General features: G+C 35.2%; 1 protein-coding gene across 1 annotated transcript; it reads right to left on the bottom strand.

Annotated features, from left to right (window-relative positions):
* Positions 1-1,073: 1,073 nt before the first annotated feature.
* On the bottom strand, positions 1,074-25,238 carry VWA2 (von Willebrand factor A domain containing 2). The gene is made up of 13 exons (XM_070945688.1): positions 25,181-25,238; positions 22,338-22,412; positions 20,124-20,257; positions 18,526-18,635; positions 13,373-13,567; positions 11,963-12,096; positions 9,976-10,108; positions 9,501-9,556; positions 8,214-8,321; positions 6,685-7,263; positions 4,796-5,347; positions 3,018-3,140; positions 1,074-1,267 (listed from the first exon to the last, which is right to left on the bottom strand). Exons 1-13 carry the CDS (start codon positions 25,236-25,238, stop codon positions 1,200-1,202), a joined length of 2,325 nt encoding a protein of 774 aa, XP_070801789.1. The 3' UTR covers positions 1,074-1,199.
* Positions 25,239-26,508: the final 1,270 nt, after the last annotated feature.

Raw genomic sequence — 26,508 nt, 5'->3', positions numbered from 1 at the left:
ACCAAAATACCATTATACAATGCGCTATAAAATAAATGCAATTTCTTTGTTACCTTGGAGATAAAAGATGGTAAGCAAAAGTAAGAAAAGATTATGTACTCATCTAGATGAATAGTTTGTTTCACTGAATTGAGGCATAATCAATAAATTCACACATTTGGCAGTTAGTTTGCTTCTCATGTATGTTTCCATTTGTACTACAGCAAAGTTGCACTGTTAATATTTGTTCTCTTAGCTACAATTTCAGCATGCCAGCAATGAACAATCTCTTCCATTATAACACAAGTCAAACTCATGTTTATCAGAGGACTTTTGGGACACTACAATCCTTCTTCTCTGATTGATTAGATGGCAGATGATACTTTTTATAAAATCATAGGACTTAATTAATGAAACCATTAGGAAAAAATAGCAGTAACCACAGATACTTCCTTTTGCAGTTAATGGTAAACTTGGCACACCCCCAAAATGCTAAAAAATGGTTGGAAATGGGAATCTATTTTATTCCTGCTTTGGTCAAAGGGATAGAACTTCCCAATTAAAGGACAAAAACTAAAGGAATTGCAGTTGGAATTGGGAGGAAAGAATAGACCAGCCATGTAAAACCATGGATACAAGCCATTATCTTTGGTGAATGATGGTGGGTTTGCCAATCTCTAAAATCTTATATAAACCAGTAGATCTGGAGGTCATTAAAGGGCTAAGACGTGCCTTAATTGTATTCATCCTGTATATTTGGAAATAAAGTCAGGTTTCACAAAATCAGTTTTCAGGGATCAAATCTGGGTAAGTATTGTGTATGAAAGCTTCTCACTTGTTATAGTCATATATAGCAATATAAATATAGCTTTTGTAAGCCATGTCAGAGCTTGTCAATTTGTACTACTTGGATTTATGGCAATCATTATATAGAGGTAACGTTGAAAAAAATAGTATATCGAACATAAATATGCAATATAAAAATATGCTATATTATTAGTCACCTTATTTTTGATTACAATAAGATACTTTTGTGCAAAACTTTTGTTCTTAGAAACAGCATACTGCTTGCAAATGTATATTCCGCTTCCCTGAAAAGTATGATTTCAGTAACTAAAGGCAAAAGTTCTTTTGTCCATTTTAGTGCATCTACTCCATGTGTTTTTTTTTCTTTTTCTTTTTTTAATACTGGTGAATTCTGTATAGCAGCCCCAAACATCTCAATTTAGATGAGTATGGATCATTGCAGAATGTTTCCATGATTGTGAAGTGTCACTGCTTCGAATTCCTGTATTTTAAAAAAGGAAAAGTAAACCTTATTATTAGTTTTCACAGCCAAGTACTGAGTGCCTATTCTTTTATGCATTCACAACCTAATTAATTTATTAACAAAATATAGGTTACATTACAAGATCTATTAGAAGCCTTAAAAGAACTTTAGAGAGACATGAATTCCAACAGAAGAGAATATGTGTAGCTAGTGGCCCTTGGTGTTCTCTGAGTGCACTGATGATGTTACCTTGTTGGTAATAAATCTAGAGGAAAACAACTAAGCTCAAAAAGCACTAAGGGTTCCACATGACTTCAGGTAAACATGAGCTACGTTTTCCATACTGAGCTCTTTTGCGATCAAATCTTTAAAATATTAAGAATCACCTTTACTAGAATAATATTGCAGAGCAGTGGTGGGTTCCTCCTGGTTCGGTCCGGTTCAGCCGATATGACGTCACCGAACCGGTTCTCCCCCCCGCCTGCCCTCCCACCCCCCCCCCACATTATTCTTACCTTTTATTTGGTCCCACCCCCAATCTATTGCTGCCTCCTGAGTCCCAGCTGATGACTAGAGGGAAAAAACTGTTTAAACTCTTGCCGCCGGGCTTCAAAGGGCCGTCCTACAGCTGATCAGTGTTAAAAGCAAACAAATGCGTCGGGTCGTAAGTGCGAGGACTTGGTCGTAAGTGCGAGGACCTTCCAGAAATGACTGACCAGCTAGCCACACCCACCTAGTCACATGACCTCCAAGCCACACTCACAAAATAAGCCACGCCCACAGAACCGGTAGTAAAACAATTTAGAACCCACCCCTGTTGCAGAGCCAATATGAAACAAATATTCAAAATCATCAGCTTTCAACCATCAGTCACCTAAGAGATGCCCTTGAGTTTCCCAGGCTCTTCAGAGCACATGGTTGGTGCATTCTTCACAGACAGAACAAACTGTTTGCCAGATGCATTTGAGAAATTCTGCTGTTCAGCAAAACTAAATGACAATCAGCCAATTGTTGGTGTTTTATATCGTTATTAAGTTAGCACACCTACTCTTTTGGAATAAGGCCAGCAAGATCTAAGCAAAACAAATACAATTAAAATCAAGCCATGTATGCTTTAAGGGACATGGTTATGAATATATTAATTATACCATTTTATTACGCAACATTAAATACAGTGTTACATTTTAGCCTCAAACCCACACATCCCTTTTAGAAATGAAAAACACTGGGATATCCATATCAAAACAACATACCTTCTGTGCGGCCAGAATCTGAAAATAACATTTAACACAGCACAGTACTTAAGCTGTGAAATGAGATCAGCATATGTAGGACTGAATGGGATAGTTTGTAAGGGTGATACTGAAACATAATTTTATCATCTTTTATTTATTTATATATTAAATTATTGTATTTTAGACAAATTTCATTTTAAACTATTTTAGTCCAATTTCATTTTAAATTGCATTTTAGTCCAATTTCATTTTAAATTGTATTTTATCCAATTCCATTTTAAATTATTTTTATTAGATTTTAGTAATAATTTATGTCCACAATTCTGCATTTTGATATGGCCCAAAGGCTAATCAATAAAGTGAATGTTAAGTGAAAAACATTAGAAATGTTTAGAAATAAAAACTCATTTCCTATTTTCCTAGAGGCTTTCCTTCATTTTTATGTGTTATTGGGCTGAGAATGAGGTCAAATAAATAATTAAGATGGCATAGAGTATCTAAGAAAAATGCCTGCTGATCCAAGCAATACATACTGTTTTCACAATGAGGTCCTTCCCAGCCTTGGCATTGACACCAGTAGTTGCCATTTTTAGGAATACAAATTCCATAATTCATGCAGGGGTTAGGTTTGCAGATATTTACTGGCATTTTGGCTTCTGTAACAGAGAAAACAGAAAACAGTGCTGGCTATTTGGGCACAACTAAGTTTAATCTCTCAAAACTGCATACCTGGCTTTTGTTGCACGTGTGGTAAATGGAAGTCAGTGAACACATCTTTTTGTGTTGGAAAGAGCTCCCCAATGTGAAATTGGATACTGGAATAACAGCTGGCAAAGTAACCAGGCAGGTTCTGCAATTTACAGAATTTAAGAAAGGCAGATACATTTGGAGGCTATGGGAAATAAAAGGGCCTTAAAAGAAGAAAGGCATAGATTCTACCACAAATCAAGAGGTTTACCTTAAAGACTATTCTATTTACAGTAATACCTTGGTACTTAAATGCTTTGAAATGCATCAAATTTGCTACTCAATGCATTTTGACGTGAAAATTTTGTCCTAAAATTTTGTCATTGTTGTTTGGTACTCAGTGAACAAGCTAAGAGCTTGTTGGTGTCGGCTACTTTGTGATTCACTACATTATTCCTTATGGGAAAAATGTGTTTGGTACTCATTGTTTTTGGTAGTTATCGAAACTTCCGGAATAAATTAACAATAAGTACTGAGGTACGACTATATTGGCTTAACTCAATCCAAAGTGAGAGACCAAAGCAATGCTTTATAGATGAATACAGTTTAGTATTATCCCTTATTTATGGCATATTTCTAAATTTAGAATTATTGTTTAATATCTGTCTCTTCATGACTCATTATATTCCCTTTTTTCCCATATAGGATCTGATAATCTATTACAGATGGTCCTTGTTTAATGACCATTCATTTAGCAACTGTTCAAACTTGTAACAGTGCTAAATGAGTGGTACTTATGACTAGTCCTAGAAGTTCTGCCTATTGCAGTGCTCTCATAGTCACATGATCACAATCCAGGTGTTACACAGTGGCCTGGATATCCAACCATTGCAGCATTCCATGGCTCCATGTTAGCAATTTGCAATCTTTCCTACCAGCTTCCCACAACCAAAATCAATGAGAAAGCTGGCAAGAAGTCATAAATTGTATGAGATCCTCACTTAAGTACTGTGGCAATTCACTTAATGATGGTAACCAAATATTGCCAGAACTGCCATTGCTAAGTAGTGCAGTCGCATAATGTTATTCTTTATAACATCATCATTTAATGATTGGATTCTGATCCCAAATACCATTATTAAGCAAGGACTACCTGTCTCACCATCTACAAATTCAATCCTATCAAAGACATTGTTTCAAAAACAAAACAAACTTCTCTTTAACAGAAGAACAAAGTATTTTATATATTTCCACAGCCGTTCATTGTTTTAGATTTTAGCACAATCTTAATTTATTTCAATAAAGTACAAAGTATTTATCACTCTTTTTATTTCAAGTATATTTTTAAAAAATCAGTAGCTATTTTAAAATAATTCTTGTTGGAGATTAAGAAAGTTAAATCTAGGTCATCTCATAAAGCCTAGTGAAGTAAAAATAAAGTCAGTGTTTTCAGGAGAAATGGCCTTAACACTGAATTTGATGTAGATTATATCTCTTTCTCACTATACTTTTCTATTCTATTGCCTCTGCTGGAAGTTTGCAGCTGACTGAAAAAGAAGATAAGTTAAGAAAAAATGTTGCTGCAATTGTTGGCTATAAAATAGAAAATCAAAATATATCTTACCATCACACAATTTTTGCATTATAAAGTCTTCGTTATGTCTGAGATCTTCATAAGAAGACATTCTCACCAAACTGTTAGAAGACCCTGCAATCCTCAACAACAAGTCCATTTGTACACGTTCTGTCACAATGATAAGAAGTGATACATCATTACCGCGTAGCTGTTGGGCAGGGACTACAGCATCTTCCACTCCAGCTCCACTTGTGATGACTACCACAACTTTTTTCACACCAGGCCTTGCTCCTTTTTGAACAACTGTGATATCATCATGAATATGAAGCAAGGCACTTCCAACTGAAGCAGAGCCACCCATAAAGGGAGCTTGTTTGATGGCTTCCTGAATAGCTGAACTAGTAACATGTGTATCCAGTCCAAATACTGTTTGAGGTCTTTTACCAAAGACAACAAGGCTGACTTGTGTTACATCCCTATTGATGCCAAACTGGGAAGAGAGACTGCTGACAAAGTTTTTCATCTGGGCAAAGTTAAACCTTCCAGTTGAAGCTGAGGAATCCAGAGCAAAGACCAAATCCAGGGGCTGAGATAGGCAGCCTGAGGAGGAAGAAGACATCAGCCTTTGAAAAATGTGGCTCATTCATGTGGACGCCTACAAGTCTTATATGATACAGTAAAGGGAATCACTTTTAAGTAAGGTTATATTGGCAGGACAAGTCTTCTTCTACAGGTTTCTCATTAAAAGACTGTTTCCATTAGCAATCCATGGAAAAGGTGATTTCACTTCCTTCCACAGCTGCAAACATGCACATAAATGACAAGACTTTCTATACAAATAAGGTTTTGCTCATACAAACTTTGATTTCATCAATATTTCGGACTAGAATTTATAAATCTGGAGATTTAGTGATAACACTGGGGAGTGAGTTGGCAATAAAACAAAATGAAATCTGTATCTTGTAATATCTCAAGTGTTACATTAGGAAGAACTGAAACTGTCAGCTTTGGAAGCCATATTAGGCCGGAAGCTTCCACACTGCCACCTTCTCATGTGTGGGAAAAGAGGAGGGGGGATTTAGTAGAGGGATTGTATTTAGACAAAATAGCATTCTTCCTTTTGGTCAAGGTCAGGACGATCCTGCATCTGGAGAAGGAGTGGTTGGAGTGCTGTCTCAAGATGGGACAGATGGTGATTGGAGCATGTGATCGACTGATGAATGAGGGGATGGTTTGGGGTTTTTTGATTTACTGAGGGAAAACTCGGAACTCTCAGATTCGGGTTATCCCAAGATGTACCAGTATACCTACTCTAATAAATGGAACTTTGAGAAAATGCTTGCTTTGGAGTTTTTAATTGGAGTTGGGGGTTTTCTGGAACGCTGACAGAAATCTCAGTGAAATATGAAGCTTATTCAAAAACTCTCTCCTATCATCAAAATATGTAGCTTATATTAGGGTGCTACTGGAATAAAAGGGGAAAAGGAAGACAGTGTATATCTCTCTGAATTCTTTGGAAAAACGGGGAGATAAATATACAGTAATAAAGAGAAATAACTAATATTTTATTTCACTTTTAATTAAATTTCAATTTTAAAATAGTTAAACATGATTTAAATACATCACTAATCAATAACCTCAGACACTAGAGAGACAAATCTAAATTGGTGACCTCAGTATGACCTCTCACTAACAACAGAGATTGAAATTAACAACAGCACCACATACAGCTTTCACATGGTTTAGGAAATGGCAACCTTTTTTTCATTTATTGATTAATACAATGTACAAGGTACATTGATGTGCTGTCTGCAGTAGCTTTAGTCCTGTATTATCTCTAATAACCTGAAATATGTACAACATCCAGCAGGAAACACTGAACCAATAATAGATATTGAAATAACAATTGATATGGTATCCTTATCTTGAATTCTTACCTTGGCTATCGATGCTGCAGATTTTTCTCTGTAATTCAGTAATTTTATTGACTAGATCTTGAGTGGTGGAGTAGATAATTGTCAGCTTTGGATTCCCTGTAATCTCATCCAGTTCTCTTTTTAAAAATTCACTGCCAATTGCAATGATAGAAATACCTTGTTTCCTACTGAACTTAGCTGCTTCTACCACTGAATCGTCAGCTTTTGAATCTGTGAGCAATACGACAACATGGGGAAGATCTTCAGGAACATCAGCAAAGACTGGTGCACGCTTAAAGCCATGTTGTGTAATAAATTGTAAAGCTTTGCCGGTCAAAGTGTTCCCTCCATTGAACTCCATGGAATCAATGATCTTCACCAGACTGAACATATCTCTGTAATCCCCAATTTGGACAATCATCTTGACATCATTGCTATAATGGGCCAAGGCCACATTTCCCAGAGTTTCTGAATCCCACATTACATGGAAAAACCTTTTCAAGAAAGCTTTATAATGCAAGAAGCCTTCAAGAGTAGTGCTAGATGAACTATCCACCAAAAAAAGAAGGTCCACACTGCATTCCAGATTTATATTTGGTGCTGTTTAACGAAATAAGCAAAAACTATTAGAAACCCAAAAAGAATGCAGAACAAGAATCTTCTAAAATAGAATATTGTACAATGTATAGCTATCGCTAAGGTTGATTTCTGTCATCTTTTAGTTACAGAAATGGTACGGGGTCTCCTGCTTGAGCAGAGAGTTGGACCAGAAGACCTCCAAGGTCCCTTACAGTTCTATTTTTACTGATTGATTCAAATATTTAATCATAAAATGTAACCTAAGACGGTGCTACAATGAACTAAGACTTAGTACATTGGCAAAATGTAATAAATGATGTGGGGTGTATGAGAGAGATGGGATTTCTTGTTCAGTTGTTTAAGTTACCAGGTCATGAACTACAGATGATAGAAATATCTTCCAAAATTCAGCATAAATAAAAGCATTAGAATAGGTAAGCAGAGATATAATTAGAAACTGTCTAAAAGAACCCCTTCAGTTTCTGTATAAACTTCCTACACCAGAGAGATTTGAAAAATGGAATTTGGATATTTCATATTAATAATTGCCACTCTCATAATTCCTCTTTTATAATTAAAAATGTCACCTAGAGAAAACATAATTCTTACTAACTACAGAGGATCTGGATAAATGGTTCTAGCCTATATAAATATTAAAAGAGGAATAGTAGTTTTTGCTTGTTTGGTGGGAAATTAAGTCAACATATTCTGGTATCCTGATCTGAAGGATGGTGGAATTATAGGATACAATATATGAAATATATGATATTTTATTTTGAGGAACATTCAGATATGGGTATGCTACTTCTTAATGATGATGGTGATTTAAATCAAACTGTCTAATTGTTATCCCATTCTGCTCTTCCTTATTAAAGGACAAATAATGATAATCAGACCTTTTTGTAGAAAACTGGATCATGTTACCAACACATTAAAAATAAGATTCCAGTCCCTATAATAAAACAACATACCACAGTTGGAATCTCCTCCAAATTCCACTGGACAGACACAGTGGTAGCCTTCTAATCCCTGTTGAATGCAAGTGCCTCCGTTCTGGCAAGGGTAGGAATCACAAGGATCTAAATTCAGGAAACAGAGATAAATGAAAGCTTATTACATTTTTTTCTCTTTCAATAGAGGTCAATATTGACCTCTAAAAAAGCAACACATTTCATAGTATATCTAATTAAAATCTATTACTCCATCACCCCCATTTTGTGTATACCCAGGCATCTCTTATAATTAAGATAGTAAAAAAAAAAATTCAATAATAGAAGCTCTTAGAATTATGGAACTTTGTACACTGTGATCGTTTCCCCATAATCAAGGTATTATAAAGAGATTATAAAGAGATAAATGGATACTTGTCTCGATTCATGCAATTATTTTTATTCTAAACATAATTTAGTTTGGTTAATAAAAAGGTAATGATTGAGGGTGGATGAATTTTCAAGATAAAGTTTTGAATTTATTAATTTCTTCAGTATTAATATTTTATTGTATGAGGTGAACATGTAATTCTTTTCATTATAACAGTAAAATATGTATGATCAATCTTGAGTTGAAAGAACATAATTTATAGATCAATTAAGGACCTAACACAATTGAACTGAAACTGATTCATATTTTTCTATGATCAAAGGATTTGACTAAAAAAAAAGTAAAAATGAAAAATAAACACGAAGAAATCAAGTTATAAATATTTAAATTGGTCTGCATGGTGGACATATGGAATATACTTGATAAATCGATTCCTTCTGTCCATAGGACATTTTGAATCTAGTGGAGGAACACTATTGGCAGAATGGAAGAAGAGTCTATTTTTACAGATGATTGCTCTTCCTAGTGTCCTTGAATAGTTATTGTTGTGCCTTTGTAGTTTGGGGATTCTCTAGAACAGTGTTTCTCAATTGTGGCAACTTGAACATTTGTGGACTTCAATATCAGAATTCCCATTACCGATGGGAGAGTTCTGGGAGTTGAAGTTCATATATCTTCAAGTTACCAGGTTGAAAAACACTGCTCTATAACAATGCCAAACTGGAGGGAGGAAGAAATTTGTGAAAATAATCTCTCTTCTTTGAGGGAAACATTCAAATGTTGCTAATGGAAAAATACCTTGGATAATACCCTAACCCTAACCCTAACCCTAACCCTATCCCTAACTTAATGTCTATTAATAGATATGCTACTTTTTTCACTTTATCACTTTTATTTTGAAGCACCTATATTTTAGATTTTAGCGATCTGGACCTTACCTGAGCATATGGTTCGATAGCACGTAGATGGATATTTGATGAAAATGTTTCTCCATCTTAATTAAAGAAACCAATATTAAAGAAAATGAAACTTCGATGAGTTTGTATTTGAAAATAGTGAAGCAATGATATTGAATTTAATTAATTAAATTATTAACAATATAATTCTTATCAGTTAGATTTTTTTAAAACAATAATATTCCTCAACTTTTACATCTGTATAGTTTCTGGAAAAAAATTGGAAAAGTAGAACAAAGTAGCATTTTAAGAAGTGCAGAAGTTTAAATCTTCAACCTTCTAAACTCATTTTAATCTGCAGTTTATGTCCACCACACACTTACACACATACACACACACATTGTACTTGCCAGCTTTCTTTCTTCAAAGCCTTGTGAAAGGCCTCAGGTCAGAGAAGGAGGAGAAGGAGGAGGAGAGGACGGGGAAGGGGAGGAGAAGGAAGATTAAGGTGACTTACTTGTAGAAAGGACAGAGTGACGTGCGTACAATATTACTGCTTTGGGAGCCTTTCCAACAGAAATAGTTTCCAACCAGTTCTTTTACTCGTTCAAGTGTTTTGCGTTCACAGGGATGAGATTCAGCCCTGCAACCTTATGCAAGAGACAAGAATTCAGAATCAGTATTAATTGTGTGCGACAAGAAACTTAAGAGAAGTATACCAAACTTCTCTTAAATTACAAGAAACTTAAGTATACCAAAATGATGGTGTAAGAAAACTGTAGCACTTTGACTTTGCATGGATAAATCAGGTTTAATAGCTTTATTCTGTAATGAAAAACATCAGGTAACATCTTGGGAAACATGGTTGCCTGAATTTCTGGGGGGGCAACTGCCAGTCAAAACAGGTAAGATTGGATTAGATGTCAGGTAGGCTGGGCTGATCTAAAGCAATTTTTAGTGTTTGATGATTGAACACATTGTCCCTTCGCAAGTTATTTCTCTGATAAAATAACATTTTGATTAAATATTAATACAAGTTTAAGTAAAGGAAAAGAAAAGGATAGCTTACTCTCTCTCTCTTTCTCTCTCTCTCTCATTATCTCCAGCATACTTATTTAGATGTGCAGGAAAAATCATTCTGAAAATATTTCTATTTGCAGAGACCCACCTGTTGGCTACACAGGAAGAAACTGCAACCGGTATCTATCCATGCTGCTATTTATGGTATAGCAATGTATACCCTTTAAAAATTAACTTTCTAAAATATTTGTAATTATTTTTAATACCTGAATCTTAGAGATGGAAAGAGTCATTTAAGCTTCTGAGCTCAATCTTCTGTTTAATAGAGGAATCCAAATTAAAGAATTGGCCTTGGTTTTATTTTAATTTACCCAGTAACTTAAACACCCAATCAATTGGAATCCACTTTGAATAATTTATTCTATTCTGAATTACTGTTACTGTTGATCCCCCCGCCCCCGCCGTAACATTCAACTGGAATCTGCCTGCCTGTAACTTGGATCCAATATTCCATGTCCTGCACTCCAGAATATAATTTTAACTCAGAGTACTCCTTTATTGTGCTATGTTGCTGTTTGAATCTTTCTTAGATGCTAGAAAAACTGCACAACATTTTTCTCCATCAAACAAAAAACTGTGGGAAGTTTGCAAAATACATAATAACATCATATGGAATCTACTCTTAACATTCTTAACATTCTTCGAATGACACCAGGTAATGAGGCAATAGAAAACAATAAAAAGCTCCCTTATCCCCTATCTACCAAAGAGTTATAAAATTACTTTTATAGCCATCTAGAGTCTTCTGGATTCTGGCTATACTAAATTGACTAAATTAAATTAATTTATACAGAAACAACAGCTTTATGAAAAAAATGGTACAGTGAAAACATAGCTCTTAATCAGTGGTGAAATCCAATTTTTTTTACTACCAGTTCTGTGGACGTGGCTTGGTGGGCGTGACAGGGGAGGATACTGCATAATTTCCATTCCCACCCCACTCCAGGGGAAGGATACTGCAAAATCCCCATTCCTTCCCACTCCTGGGGGAAGAATATTGCAAAATCTCCATTGCCACCCCAATCTGCGGCCAGCCAGACGTGGTATTTGCTGGTTCTCCGAACTACTCAAAATTTCCGCTACCGGTTCTCCAGAACCTGTCAGAACCTGCTGGATTTCACCCCTGCTCTTAATGGAGAAATGAAAAACAAGGCACAATAAAAACAGAAGGTAAATAAATAATAACACTTAATCTGAGTGCTTAAACTAAACTCAGGATCCAATTCTCGGTGCTCTCTTGTTTTCTTGCAGACATTTCATTACCCAAACTATCAGTGCTAGTAGCTATCACTGACTGTGTTCCATAGTTTGGGTAGTGAAACATCTGCAAGAAAATAACCACGGTCAGAGAGCACCAAGGAACCGTCCTTTCAACCCTGAGCTACAAATATTGTCCTTTATTGATTAAATTAAACTTAAAATACCGGGAAATGCAGCATTGCAGATATCAGAGAGTGTAAGCCTGGTATAGAGCCCATTGAAGGCATCATCAGTGTCCTCTGCAAACAGTGTATAGTGTTCCACTGGCTCACTTGCTAGTGCATACAGTTCTTCCCACCTGCACAAAAGCAAAAACTTTTTAAAAAATACATCGTACATCCTTACACATACAAAGCTTCGTTGTACAGAACTGAATCATTAGTCCTGCTTAATTATTTTTATGAATGGCCTACGACTCTTCATTAAACAACATTATTTTTGTTATTTACAATAGAGAAATATATAAACTGATTACAACCCTTAGGCTACCCTTTTTTCCAGTGGGAAGCTTCATTTCATACCTAACACCTTTCTGGCTTTTCTCTTGATGTAGGGCATTATTTGCTTCAGTGGTGAAATGTAAAATTTGTTACTACCGGTTCTGTGGGCATGGCTTGATGGGTGGGGGATAATGTGACTGGGTGGGCGTGGCCAATTTTTTTATTTTTTTTTACTTTTAAAAGCATTTTTTCTACAACCTTAAGAGGTTGCAGGAAAAAATGCTTTTAAAAGCCTCTGACGATCAGGCAACTCAGCTGGGATAGTCAGAGGCTACCGGTTCTCTGAACCACCCGCTGCCATCGCTACCAGATCAGGTGATCTGGTCCGAACCAGGAGCATTTCCTCCCTGATTTGCTTGGTCTCAGAAACACTTTTTACCATGCTATTCAATTTATATGTAATCCTCAACTTACAACCACCATTGGAATTTCCATCACTAAGCAATGTAGTCATTAAGTGACTTGCACTTGATTTGATGCCTTGTTTTGCCAGACCATTAAGTGTATCACCTGGTGATTTGGCTTCCCCCTTTGGCTTTGTTTGTGATGGCCTGCAAGGTGGCAAATGGCAATCACATGATTCCAGGACACTGTAATTCTTGTAAATACATGGCAATTGCTAAGTTCCTGTATTGGGATAATATGACTGTGGGGATGCTGCAATGGTTGTAAGGTGAGGACCAATCACAAGTAACTTTTTTCAGTATCCTCGTAATTGCAAACCGTCGCTAATCAAATGGTCCTAAAGTCAAGAACTTCCTACAGAATTGCTTCTAAAATTTAGAATGAATTTTGCCAGTTTCCCAACACTTCAGATTAAAATTCGTCAAGATTTATCTGGAGATGCCAAGAAATGCACAGGAATCTTTGGTATGCTAAAGAAGTAATTAATGACTGAGTTCTAGAAAACAACTGTTGGTATTCCAAACTCTCAACTGCAATAAGCTCCTACACAGTGGATCCTCTTTCTGTTCTTGAAGGACGTGCATGACAAATCTTCTATCCACTGTAGGACTGTCCTTCAATCTTTAACTATTAAGTGGCAACAGCAGTGAACATCCCATGTCAACTCACCTTGGGTAGTTGACTCCAATTGCAAACACTGCAATCCCCTTTTCTTTTATCTGCTGGGCTAAGGTTGACAAGTTGTCCTGAGATCTCCCATCAGTTAAAATTATAAGGATTTGGGAAACTGATGAGTTCCTGCCTCCACGGAATCCTTGTTGAAGAATGTGATCCAGAGCAAGACCTGTTTCTGTTCGCCCACCTCTAAAATCAAGAAAAGCGAGCATTAGGAAAGCTTCAGGCACCCAGTTTGGTCTTCTTAATTTCTGATAAATCCTTATTAATATCTATATGTATGATAGAATATATTTTTTTTTCAAAAGTAAAGAGGAAATGAAATGTTTTATAACTAGGGCATACACATATGCACATTCAATTATTTTAAACAGCTTGGCAAAGCTAATAGTTCATTTTTTATGGAAGAAACAGCTACTCAGGATTTCTTTATTAAAAATATAACTTTCTTATGAAGATGGTACTTTATGTTCCCTGATATTAAACAATATCATTTGGCTTATTTGTTAAACTTTATTAGATTAAAAATGCTACTACATTGGGAGTTCAACCTGAGAGTTACTACTAAGGACGGTGTATTCCTGGCAGGTTCTTGGTTCTAATCATTGTGAGAATTTGATTGTTTTTCCTAAATTGAAGGTTATCAGACATATTGTGGCTTAGTAAACAAAAATATAAAGTTGGATGTTCATCTTCAGGAAATATTGTATTTTGGAAAAACTATTAAAAATGGATGGTAACTTATTGCACAAGAGATGATAGATGCCTCTCATTTAAAGATATTTTATTATTTTAGTCAAAATACATTACTATCAAGTAAGATAAAGGGATGAAAAATTAGTCTAGTAATATATATTAATCAAAGTGCATCAATAAATTGAATGCACTTAATTGGATAATATGTCAAAATGAATGTAGGAATTTATTACAATCACATCCTCATACATTATTTTGGATTTCCATGTTCAGATAATACTGGGAAGCTGCTTTGATATTTGATATTTCTTAATTTTTATTAAGAAAATAAAGCCATATGTTAGCAAATAAATAAAGCAAATATATCTTATTGTAATTTTATTCACAGCAGTCAAGTTCATTTGTATTATTTTGAAGAATAAAATATGATTGTACAATCTGCAACACCTTTTTTCAGTTTTTAATCTCCAGCCTTGCAGTTCTATTTAAAATCTGAAAAAGCTTGAACACAATGCAGAGAGAGAGAGAGAGAGAGAGAGAGAGAGAGAGAGAGAGAGAGAGAGAGAGAGAGAGAGATCTATATAAATTATTACTTAATTCAATATGATAATTAATAATCAGAATCTACATAAACATAGATGTAAATTCTGTAACAGAGATAAAAGGACTTTTGTTGATATGGTAGATTTTAACAGTTGTCAGATGATGTCATTTGTAAATAAATTTCAGATAGGATTCTTTTATTATTTTTGATCATTTTAAATTTATTTCTAAAAACAAAAATCCATTTTGTTTATAGAATTGATATCTGTATTTCTCATAATTCTTAGTTTTGTTTCGCTTTGTTTAAAAAAGAAAATAGAACCTCCACATTCATTATAAATTGGCAACCCATAAACTTTGGTAACTGTTTTTGGCCTTTGGTGCTTTTTTTTACACATTCCTTTTCAAATAAGATTTAAACTGCCCATTAAAGTTAATTTACTTTAAATCTGAAATATCTGTGGTCAACTTTTGTCCTTTTTTTCAATATATTTATAGAATAAATAACACATACGCCTCTATGTGTTATTTATACTTTTTACTCTTTCTATCATTTTAATGATTTTAAATGACATTATCTTCCCTGAGAACCTTGGTTACCAGAAACTATAATACCCTGTTTCCCCCAAAATAAGACATCCCCTGATAATAAGCCCAATTGGGCTTTTGAGTTCATGGCAATAAGGCCAAGCGCTTATTTCAGGGTTCAAAAAAATATAAGACAGGGTCTTATTTTCGGGGAAACCTGGTATAATTATAATTATTATGTTTCATAAGCTATGATTTAAAGTTGTTTATATTTATTCCTTCACATCCTTTCTCTTCTATCAAATAACAGTAGAAACAAATTATGTAATTCCTTCATTTGTTGTATGATGTTATTTATTCCCTTTTTCCCATCATGCGGGAAAAATATATATTATACATCTTGCAAAAAATAACTATGTAATCATATGAATGTAGGGGAGACAGTTAAGACAACTGGACAACCTTCTCCCTCTGGTTCCCTTCAAATGGGAATGACTGTTTGAGCGGGGGTGGGGGGAAACTAGAGTAGCAGTGAGTCATTGCTTTAGTCCACACCAATAACTATTTCCAAGTCCAACAGTATCATGGCATGCTCTCTTGTCTCCATCCAGGAGAAAACAATAATTTCTTCCAGTCTCTTACAGCCATTTATCCTGCTCTTCTTTTCTATTGCAATAAGCATTAAGCTTTAATGACTTTTCAAGATATAATGGAGAAAGTAGAGTGAATAGGAATGAGAATCAAGGAGAGACATGCAGGAGGAATTACAGCTGCCTTGATTTCCAAAACAATGACTCGTCTGAAAGGGAAAACACCTACCTTACAATCATACAAAGTTGGTTCATATCTATTATAACAGGGAAAATAGCTACTTCCTGGAGAGAAAAATGAAGCTGCACAGGAGATAGTTCACTCCTGGTGAATAAAAACCCAGATGGTGATTTGTGGGTGAAAACTTTTCCCTGTTCCTTTAAACATGATATATTTATATATTTAACTAAAAAGCATAGGGTACCAGAATTATGTAAACTTTATGAATTGTGCTCTTTCTGTTTGAAAGAGTGGCTGTTTTCCAGCAATTGTTAAAGATCCAATGCCTATCTGGCATGAGTGATTTCATAACCATCCCCAGTCTTCCTTTTCAACAGGGAATGAAAGTCAGGTCTAGGAGTCCCAGAAATTAAGTGCAGCTCTCAGAAACCCATTTGGATTGTACCAGCTGATTAGAAGATTTTGGCAGCCACAAAGCTTTGTATTATTCTACTTAACAAAAAGGGATCTAGACTGGCAAGAATAGGAGGGATGAGTGGAAATGCTAGATTCCTGAGGAACCAAAATAGAAAACAATTCAGTGCTCGCGGGACCACATTTCCATCATGCAGATCCATTTTTACACAAATGGATATGAATAATACAAAATACTTGGATCTTTTGCAAGTACTATATATCCACAGCAAATTGTATCTGGTGCTAGATCATAGTGACAAAATTAATTTACAAATATCAGAAAAAAAGACCAAACTTCTCTTATGTCTTTTGAAAGTTTAAGTTTTCCTAGTGAGTTGTTTGATGGTGATGCTGATCTGAAAGTCAGAAAGCATCTCAGGTTCCTACTATTTGCTAATTCCAAAGGGGATTATTTTATTATTCTTTTATTAGTAAGCCCAAATGGGTTATTAATTCCGCAATAGTATATGATGGACTAGTCATGAATTTCAATAGTCTAATCAACCTTCTTTTGCTCCTCCTGGCATTAGCTAGTTTAGTTAGTTAGTTAGCTATGCATCCTTTCTCATATATATATTGTATGAGATTATCAATAAAGAAACAAGAGAGCTCACCAATATTACTTATAAGGCTATGATCATAGTATGCAGTTCGCAATTAAAATTAGAATAACATTCTAGCACTTTGGCCTTGATTTGAGTCTATGGAAAAATAAATAAATCACTTTTATAACAAAACGTTCTTCCTCATAGCTCAGAAATGAACCCTGAATCTATACAATGTTTATTTATTTTGAAAAAATGAAACTAGTTCCATCCACCTTTTATTTCCTGGTGTATTCAGCATTTGTTCACACTCTGACTTTATGGTGCCTAATGCTTTAATCTACACATTTCTCTCTATATCAGCTTGTAATTCTTAGTACTCTAAACTCCTGCCAAAATTGTTTTTGAACTCTTTTTTAAAGCTTTTTCTTTATTCTTTCTCTCCGCTGCTTTACTCTAAGCTCCATGTCAGGAATGCATCAACAAAGTTGTGGTGGCAGTCATACTTTTTCTGGCCAGCTGCATTTTGTCTATCATCTCCCAAAACCTAAACTTATTGGGAATTCTTATTGGGAAGAATTGGAAGCTTCCTAAACTGGGAAGCTTAGTCCCAATCTATTTGAATGGGGGAAAGTTCTTTTATTCTTATTCCTCCAAGAGCTGGTTTGAGATTTCTAGTTCTCAACCCAGTATATCTCGAGTTCATCAGATTGGGACATTATTTTAGAATAATATATGTAAAGGTGTGCTTATAGATCAATGAGCTAAAATGCTTTCTGATTTAGAAAAATCTTGGATTTTAAATTTACAAAGCTCTCAGGATATTTTTGCTATACTTCCATGTTAAATATAAGCATACATAAGCTAACAGGCACACCCATGTTGTTAACATGCCATTGGAAAAATTGCCTTACTGAATTGTTGGGAGCAACATGTATATTGATACACATAGTACACATGGGCTGAGACAAAGAGACAATAGGATAGAATTGAATATAATAGGTACACATATAATTTCAATGCAATTCCTACTGTTCTTTATCCTGTGCCTGAAATGTGGCAACATGACAAATTAAAATCTCTCCTTTTAATTTATATAACAGAGTTAAAAAAAAAAACATGAGACATCATAGGAACAGATAAAAAGATGTTCCTATGAACAGATCATTGGGTGATCTGGAGACAGTAACTAATACAGGCCCATCAGAAAAATAGAAATATTTATGACTAGTGAGAAGTAGGATGCACGGCGGAGATCATGTGGTATTGTGTTGAAAGTATTGTACTAGGGCTAAGGACAACCAATGTCAGCCATAAAAACTAATGGGAAGATTTTGAGCATTAAAAGAGAGGTAATATAAGTTGATAAGAGAAATTACAGACTTATTAATCATTTGATATAAATTTAAATGTTTGAGTAAACTTAGGGAGAATTCCATATGATATAACAGAATATCATTTTGCTTTGAAAGAACTTTCTTTAAACAGAGGCTGGATATCTGTTCAGCTACAATTCTTGGTTGATATTACATGACCTTTGAGCTCACTTAATGCAATTATATGATTCAATGATCCAGAGCAAGAGTCCGAATACGAAATCTATCTTACTTGAACATAATCTTCTTGAGTTGATCTTTTATCTCATGCTTAGTGAAATATGCATCCAATGGAAATTCCAAGTGAGGAGTGTTGCTGAATTGTATTGCTCCAACTCGAACCTGAAAAGGTAAGATAAAGTCTGGGTGGTCTCAATATGCTAAACTATGGAAACTTAGAAATAAGCAATTTAAATTTCTTCTCCTTTTTAGAATTTCCTTTGCTTCTGATACTTTCCTTTCCTTCTAGTTAGAAGGAAAGATCTCTACATTTTCCAATAAAATGGAAATGGATGGATAACCATGTAACTTTATCAAAAGAGGCCTGGCTACTCTACCTACTACAGCACAACCAATAAGGATAACACTGCCATACATTTTTTAAAAAGTCTTAGAACAACCAATAAACTATTACAACCATATAGTATCACCATAGTACATAAAGCAACTAAAACCCTCCTTTACCTTAAATAAACCAAAATACCCAGAAGAAAAACAGGAATTATCTACAGCACACAATAAATAGACTGTAACAGTCATTATATTGGAGAAACAGGCAGAAAACTAGCAGAGTGCATGAAGGCATGAAGAAAACTCCTTAAGTATACAACACATGAGGAGATTTAATCACAGTTTCAACTGGAAAACTATGAGCATCCTATATGAAGTAAAAGCCCCAAATGCTAGAGAATTCCTGGAAGCCTGCCATTCATACAAATCCGCTACCAACATCAACATACAAATCAGCTACCATTCAAAACAGGCAAGCAAAAAGGTAAAAAGAGCCAAGGTGGCGCAGTGGTTGAATGCAGTACTGCAGGCTACTTCTGCTGGCTGCTACAATTTGGCAGTTCGAATCTCATCAGGCTCAGCCTTCCATCCTTCCGATGTCAGTAAAATGAAGAGCCAGATTGTTGGGGGCAATATGCTGACACTGTAAACTGCTTAGAGAGGGCTGTAAAACACTGTGAAGTCTAAGTGCTACCGCTAAAAGCTAAAAGACCACAATACCTATTTGCCTGCAATCAATACTCAGATAAGCAGAGATTGACACTAAAATAAAACTTGACCAAAAACAAGCAGTAAACAATACTTCACTCAAGGAACTACAAACAGTAATTAGCAGTCTAAACAAGAAACCAAGAATATTTCCACCAACACTAACAGGGCAAACCACTAGTATATAAACAGAAAGAAACTCCATTTCCTTCTAGCACCGATGATGGTACATAGTTGGGTAATGAAATGTCTTCAAGAAAACAACCAAGTTCTGAGAGTCCCGACAACCTCACATTAGATAGGGCTATAAAGCACTGTGAAGTGGCATATAAGTCTAAGTATAATTGCTATTGCGATCCAGAAGTTTCTATAGTTGGGTGGCATTAACAAATGTAATAAAAATTTAAAATACATTAAAAAAAAAAAGTATGCCCCACCTACCTTAATGGAGAACAGGATAAAAATACCACCCCCTCCCAATAGAGACAGAAGAAATGAAACATTTTAGAGACAGAATTGTTCTTTAAATTCCAGATTCATTACTCACAGAACCCTAGGTTAGATTTTATTGCAATGCTGTTAGTGTTGTGTGGAATATATGACTATACTTACCTTTTCTGGGCTGATGTCCAATGCATCACAAAGCTTGATTGTCAGATATTTTGACCTTTCAAAGCTTGCTTTGCCAATGCTATAGGATCCATCTAACAGAAATAAGATATCGACTGGAGCAGAGCAATTCATTACTGAAAAAAGACAGAGGCATTTTCTCATAACCTTTAACTTTAACATTTTGAACTGTTTTGCTCTTTGGGATCATGAACGGGGTTGGCGGAGAAAGAGAAATGAACACACTGAAAAAAAGGTTACCATTCATAGCTTTTTTATTATAAATATTTTATTATAATATATTTATTATTTCCTTTATTATAAAGGAAATTCAGCTATTACTGCATTTACTATCTAAAATATAATTATAAGGGTTCTAATTTATATATTCTCAACTGTCGGGTTAATCTAGTAAGTAGGTTTATAAGATTACTTGCTAAGCATTATTAAATGCCAATATATCTTTAGTGTTTTCGACTCTTGTTACATCATCTGTTGTAATAAGTAGGTGGTGTAGGATTTCATGTTCCAGGCTCCCTCTCTGAGACAGTATCATCTAATGTGATCTAGGAGACATTTCTTTGTTGCTTTCCTTCTCCTTTGGAAGAAGCTCCCCCAAGCCCCAAAGTTTGTGCAGTCCTAAGCAACTCTTACTAGACCTGTCCTCAAAGCACCAGAAAGTAGGACAAGAAACAATGGATGGAAACTAATCAAGAAGAGATGCAACCTGCAATTAAGGAGTAACCTGCAATTCAGGCGAAACTTCCGAATGGTGAGAACAATGAACCAGTGGAACAGCTTGCCTTCAGAAGTTTTGGTGCTTCATCACTGGAGGTTTTTAAGAAAAGACCCAGAATATATCCTATGGAAGTTGTGGAATCAGAGTCAGACATCTGAAAAGCCTAGCCTAAAGTATGTGGAGATTTTACATAAAATTTTTGTGGTTGAATGTTACTGCATTTTATTCTCCTAGATATTCAACCAGAAAAGTTTGTTATTGGGCGGAAATATAGAACCATTCTGAGAACAGCAGCTGTTTCTAACTAGACACAAGGCAGTAGTAGTATTCCTGTAGGCGTTTAACCAGTTTTTCCTCATGTACACAACATGCATCACACTAAATCATGCTTTATTAAGTAAAGTCACAACCAGTTGAGTTTCAATATTACTTTAAGCCATTATCTACAGCTACAAATCATAATGAATAGATTTATACAGTACAGTTATTCAAAACCAAATCAAATCATATTATTGTTTAACACAAAGGGAGCTCCTCCATACACCTCACCCCTCAGCTTTTTAAAAGACAAATATAATTATTGTTGTAAATGTTCTTTCTGAATTTAAAATGTTTACAGGTTGTTTTAGCTGTAGGTCTGAGAGATCTGTAGTAATGAACATTAAGATCTCGTTATATTACAATCCTTTTATAATCTACAGATCAGATATCTGAGCTTTGATTGATGCAAACTTCATATAAACATTTTCCTGAAACAATGTCCTTGTTTTACCTGAACAAGGACAAACTTGCTTGCAAAATAATTACATGCTGCTCCAAACACTTATGCTTCAAGATAGAAATCTTAAGTTTTTTAAAGAGATGAATATAAGATTGTCTTTTTTGGAGGGAGGGGCCCATGAAAACACGCAAAGCACAAATATGCCTTGGAGAAATTGGTAATTGCAGACAAAAAAACTGAAAGTTTTTTCTCATTTTTTTTTTAATATATAAATAGAAACTGCACAGTGAATAGAAACCAGTGGCTAAGGCAGGCATCCTTAGCTTGAGTGCCAAAAAGGGAGTATGAGCTTTGTAATTGTAAGCCACCCTGAGTCTCCGGAGAAGGGCGGCATATAAATTGAATCAATCAATCAATCAATCAATCAATCAATCAATCAATCATAAATAAATAAATAAATAAATAAATAAATAAGTGTTCCAGAATATGTCTGATGCTTTTTAAAGTGGTTGCTTCTTTCTTGGACCTGTTGCTTTAAAGAAGCAGCTCACAGGATTTTCTTAGAACCAAAGCTAAAAGTACTACGCAGCCTATACAGCCCATCAACTGTATATTGATGGAACCCAAAATAAGTAATTTAAGAAGCAATTGCAAAGGGGAAAGAATAATTTGGAATAATAGGAAATAAGTAAACATGTATGAATTTTTAGTGGAAAGGATAATATGAATAACTACTGTATACAAATGAAATACTTACATTGGGAAGCCGCTGAAATCTTCTCAATTATTTCTTGACTGACTTGTAGCTCTTGGATACTCCATGATATAAATACTGCAACATTAAATAACAATTGAAACTGTCAACACTTACCAACATACTTCAAGGAAATCATGTCATACTATTCTTTTCAAATGTCTGCCAAAAATCACGACATCAGTCTGGGTTTTGAACCTCTTTGTAACATTAAAGATATTATCATTATTCACAACACTAAAAACTTATTTTCCAAATTCCAGAAAAGCTAAAGACTTCGATTTGATTCTAGAAAAGATTACACAGCTAAAAAAGAATGCCGCTTGTTATATAACTTGTACATTAATCAGCAACAAAAAATAGAAATTGAACTGAAAGATCTGATTTATCTGCAGTACACCATTATTTAACTACAATCAATCATTTCCCAGCAGTTATTATATGTTTGTAATATGTATGATTAGATCCAAGAGTAGATGTTCTTGCATTAGCATAGTACCTAACTGTCTTTGAATGAGAGACAGAATATATAAGAAGAGAGCAAGAAAAATATGCAAATTTGCTGCTTTAATAAAAGAGATTTATTCCTGGACAATCTTCAAAAAATATCCTACACTTTAGAATTAACAGAATGCTTGCATGTTTGTTTAATGGTGCTTGCTTTAGGGATCAGTTGGTTGAACTGAGAGTAAGTTTCTGGTCTCTCTAGGTTTTTATCACTGCTCTTTCTGCTGTGATAAATAGAAAGTAGAAAAACTGATTTTATTGTCTTGAGTGAAAATTTAAAAAAAAAATCAACCTAGATCTATAAGATTGTGAACATGTACAGTCGGTGGCACAGGTTTTACACCGAGGATAGTATTTGTCTACTACCTTAATATTGTGTTTTGGTTGAACATTAGCAAGCAACTGACTCATACCTAACATAACTCTATGCATGCATTATTAATAATCACAGACGAAAGACAGAAAATCACATACAGCGATCAGGCAATAAAATAAATGGAGACTCATTAAAAAATCATAAAGCCTCATTCAAAATTAATGCTTCCTAACTGGGACTGCTACTGAACTAAATTTAGCTACTTTCATGGAGCAATCAGTGAACCAATCTGCTAATAAAAAATGAACTACCCACACCAGGCACCTGGTAAGAAGATTTTTGAGACAGGCAGCTATAAAAGAAGGATAGTTCAGTAATACATTTATTTATGAAACAAATTTATATGACCATCCAACTCACACACAGTGACTCAGGGGGCAGGGCTTACACAGGAAAGTAACAAGATAGAAAAGTAACAAGATGGGGGCCAACCTTATCTCCAGCAGAATGACAGTCCAAAGAATGGAAACTACCAGAGAAGGCCCATTTCCTTGGTCCCACAAGATGTACCTTTATACTAGATGGGACATGCAAGTTACATTGCCTTCCCACTCTGGTGGGCTGGGTAGATATAACTGGAGAGAAGTGGTCCTTCAAATAACCTGGCAACTTTTTCCATTGGCAAACATGACATAAATACTGTGTATTGTCATATGTTCCCTCTAACACCACGGATGATAACAAGTCAAACGTCACTAGGGTGAAGACTCTCCTTCAAGAAACAGATATAATGTTAAATAAATGTTTAGGAGTGAAAAAGACTCTGTAAATTAGGACGCTAGTTGGTTCAAGGCCTTAAGTTTGTCACATCAAAGATTTTTTGGCTTCTATGAAAGATTTTTCAAGACCAAGCATGACCAAAGATTGAGCTGAAAAACCCAACAGGCTAAATCCTTGGCTTTCCCCTTTTTTCTACAGAGATAAATATATTGTTAAGGATGACTTAATATATTAAAAATATATTAAAATATACTGTTAAGGATGACCTATTGTTAAGAATGACCGACCAATACGCTCTCACAGAGAGGGCCTCCTCAGGGTGCCGTCGGTCAAGCAATGTCGGCTGGTGGCCCCCCAGGGGGAGGACCTTCTCTGTGGGAGCACCCGCCCTCTGGAACGAGCTACCTCCCGGAATACAACTGATCCCGGATCTCCGCACTTTCCGTAAGGCCCTGAAGACGTTTTTATTTTAGCAAGCCGGCCTCGCCTGAATAGGTTTTATGGGTTAGTTTTTTAATTGTATAGCTTGGGGTTTTAATTTGGGAGGCCGATTAATTTAATTTATTTTTAGTCATCTTAACTTTTATATTGTATGTTTTTAATTTTCGGCTGTTCACCGCCCTGAGTCCCTTCGGGGAGAAGGGCGGTATATAAATTCAATAAATAATAATAATAATAATGACTCGAACAAGAGACTCACCCCAAAAAACTAGTTTTAGCCAGATTTTTCAATGCAAATTCTCACACAATCTTTATCAGATATAAAGCAATGAAATATGTCAAGCATACAACAAAGCACGCAGCACATGGCTTATTTAAAAAAAACTTGAATTACATTCAATATGTTTAAATCATAAGTGGAAAATTAATGGCATTCAAACAAAACAGCCTAAAGTTTAAATACTTGGGAATCTTCCAGTCTTTTATAATGTGGAAATAACAACCTCAAGACATTTAGTCCATACCTGAAAGCTTTGAATACTGCAATGAATTTTGCCAAATGTAATAGATACACTTTTTCAACTACCATCAAGTTATTTAGAGCAAAGATGCCACTTCTCTTGCTATATTACAGTATAGTACATGATTGGATGCTAATTTTCAAAGAACTAAATATCCAGATTTATTCTCTGTAAATATAGTCCTTCTTTCCATATCCTGTCATAAACAGATATGTGTTACATACTATACCATACACTATCATTTCATTTACTGCTGTCTAAAAGTAAATTTTAAAAATTACCTTGGGAAAGCAGGAAAGTGCAAAGTGACTCAAAATGTATGAGGTTCATGAAGACCATACTGAAAAGAGAAAAGATATGTGTTACTATAAGTATTCTGTAAACTGCCTTGAGTCGCCTTGTGAGAATAGGCGGCAATATAAATTCCCTGCAAAAAAAAAAAAGTATGAACCCATTTTTTACTGTTTTTTATTTCTCATACTTTAATATCAAAGCAAATCTGTGTTACAGTCACTGTCTAGTATAAAGAGACAGGGGAGTTTAATATCCATTTGGTGAAGAATTTAAGCCTTCAATTCAAAATGAGATTTTAGCAGAAACATTTAAACACAACAAAAGATGGTAGAGAAGAATGTTAATAATAAATGAAACATTTTCAAAGGCTGATTTCTTGCAGAGATTTTATAACAGGAAGCAAAGTGTAGCTTTTGGAAAATACTACAAGGAGGCATCCTGACGGTGCATTGATGATTAAAAAAACTCAATGCCAAGCATATGGTAAAGTCCTGGTGATACAGAAAGTCACACGAGGATCAGTCAGTGAGAAGATGAGAGATAAGAGACGTAAAGAGAGAAAATATTTGAGTCTTTTAACATTTCCAGTTGCATCTGTCAACTACATGTAAAATATAGGATTTGAGAAGTTGAGACATTCTCACAACCACATTAGTATTTTTTACTCCTAACTTTGAGGCAACTGGGCATAAATTGTGCTTTCCCACAGTCTACGTTTACTACAGATCAGGAACAAGCTCAGAAAGAATTGGTGTCTTTACACAATTTAATGTGGGATGGCTTTTTTTCTTTCACACAGCATCATCTACCAGCAAGAAAATCAACTACCAATTGTTCTACTGAATATGAGTGGGTTGTAGTTGGAGAACTCTGGGTTTCTCCTCCCAGAGTATACAGCCTTATTTATTTGCTTGCTTGCTTGCTTGCTATAAAATTATCAACCTCTTCTAAGATCAATAGTTCATCATTTGGAGAGAGGGAACAAAAAACTAAGCTACAACTTAGGCTAATCAATAATTATGTAGCACTCTTCTCCAGTTCAGAAGCTAATTCGGGAAACAACTGAAGTCATTAACCATCTTGATGGAAAAGATATTTGTCAACCTTAGGCATTTCTGCAGACAGTAGAAGTCTGTCTAAAACAGGGGTGTCAAATACAATTTCATTGAGGGCCACATCAGGGTTTTGTTTGACCTCGGGTGGGGGAGGCCTGGCTAGGATGGGTGTGGCCAGCTGGACATCACTTGTGTCAGGGCCACCTGTGGTGGCCAAGTGCTAAGGCAGGACTTCCCTTAGACCTTTTCTCACACTCATT

The sequence above is a fragment of the Pituophis catenifer genome, unplaced genomic scaffold, assembly GCF_029215685.1.
Source record: "Pituophis catenifer annectens isolate HBS135680 unplaced genomic scaffold, rPitCat1.0.hap2 SCAF_6, whole genome shotgun sequence".
Classification (NCBI taxonomy): Eukaryota; Metazoa; Chordata; class Lepidosauria; order Squamata; family Colubridae; genus Pituophis; species Pituophis catenifer.
The sequence above is the reverse complement of the archived record's forward strand: the minus strand, read 5'-3'. Positions and strand labels throughout refer to the sequence as shown.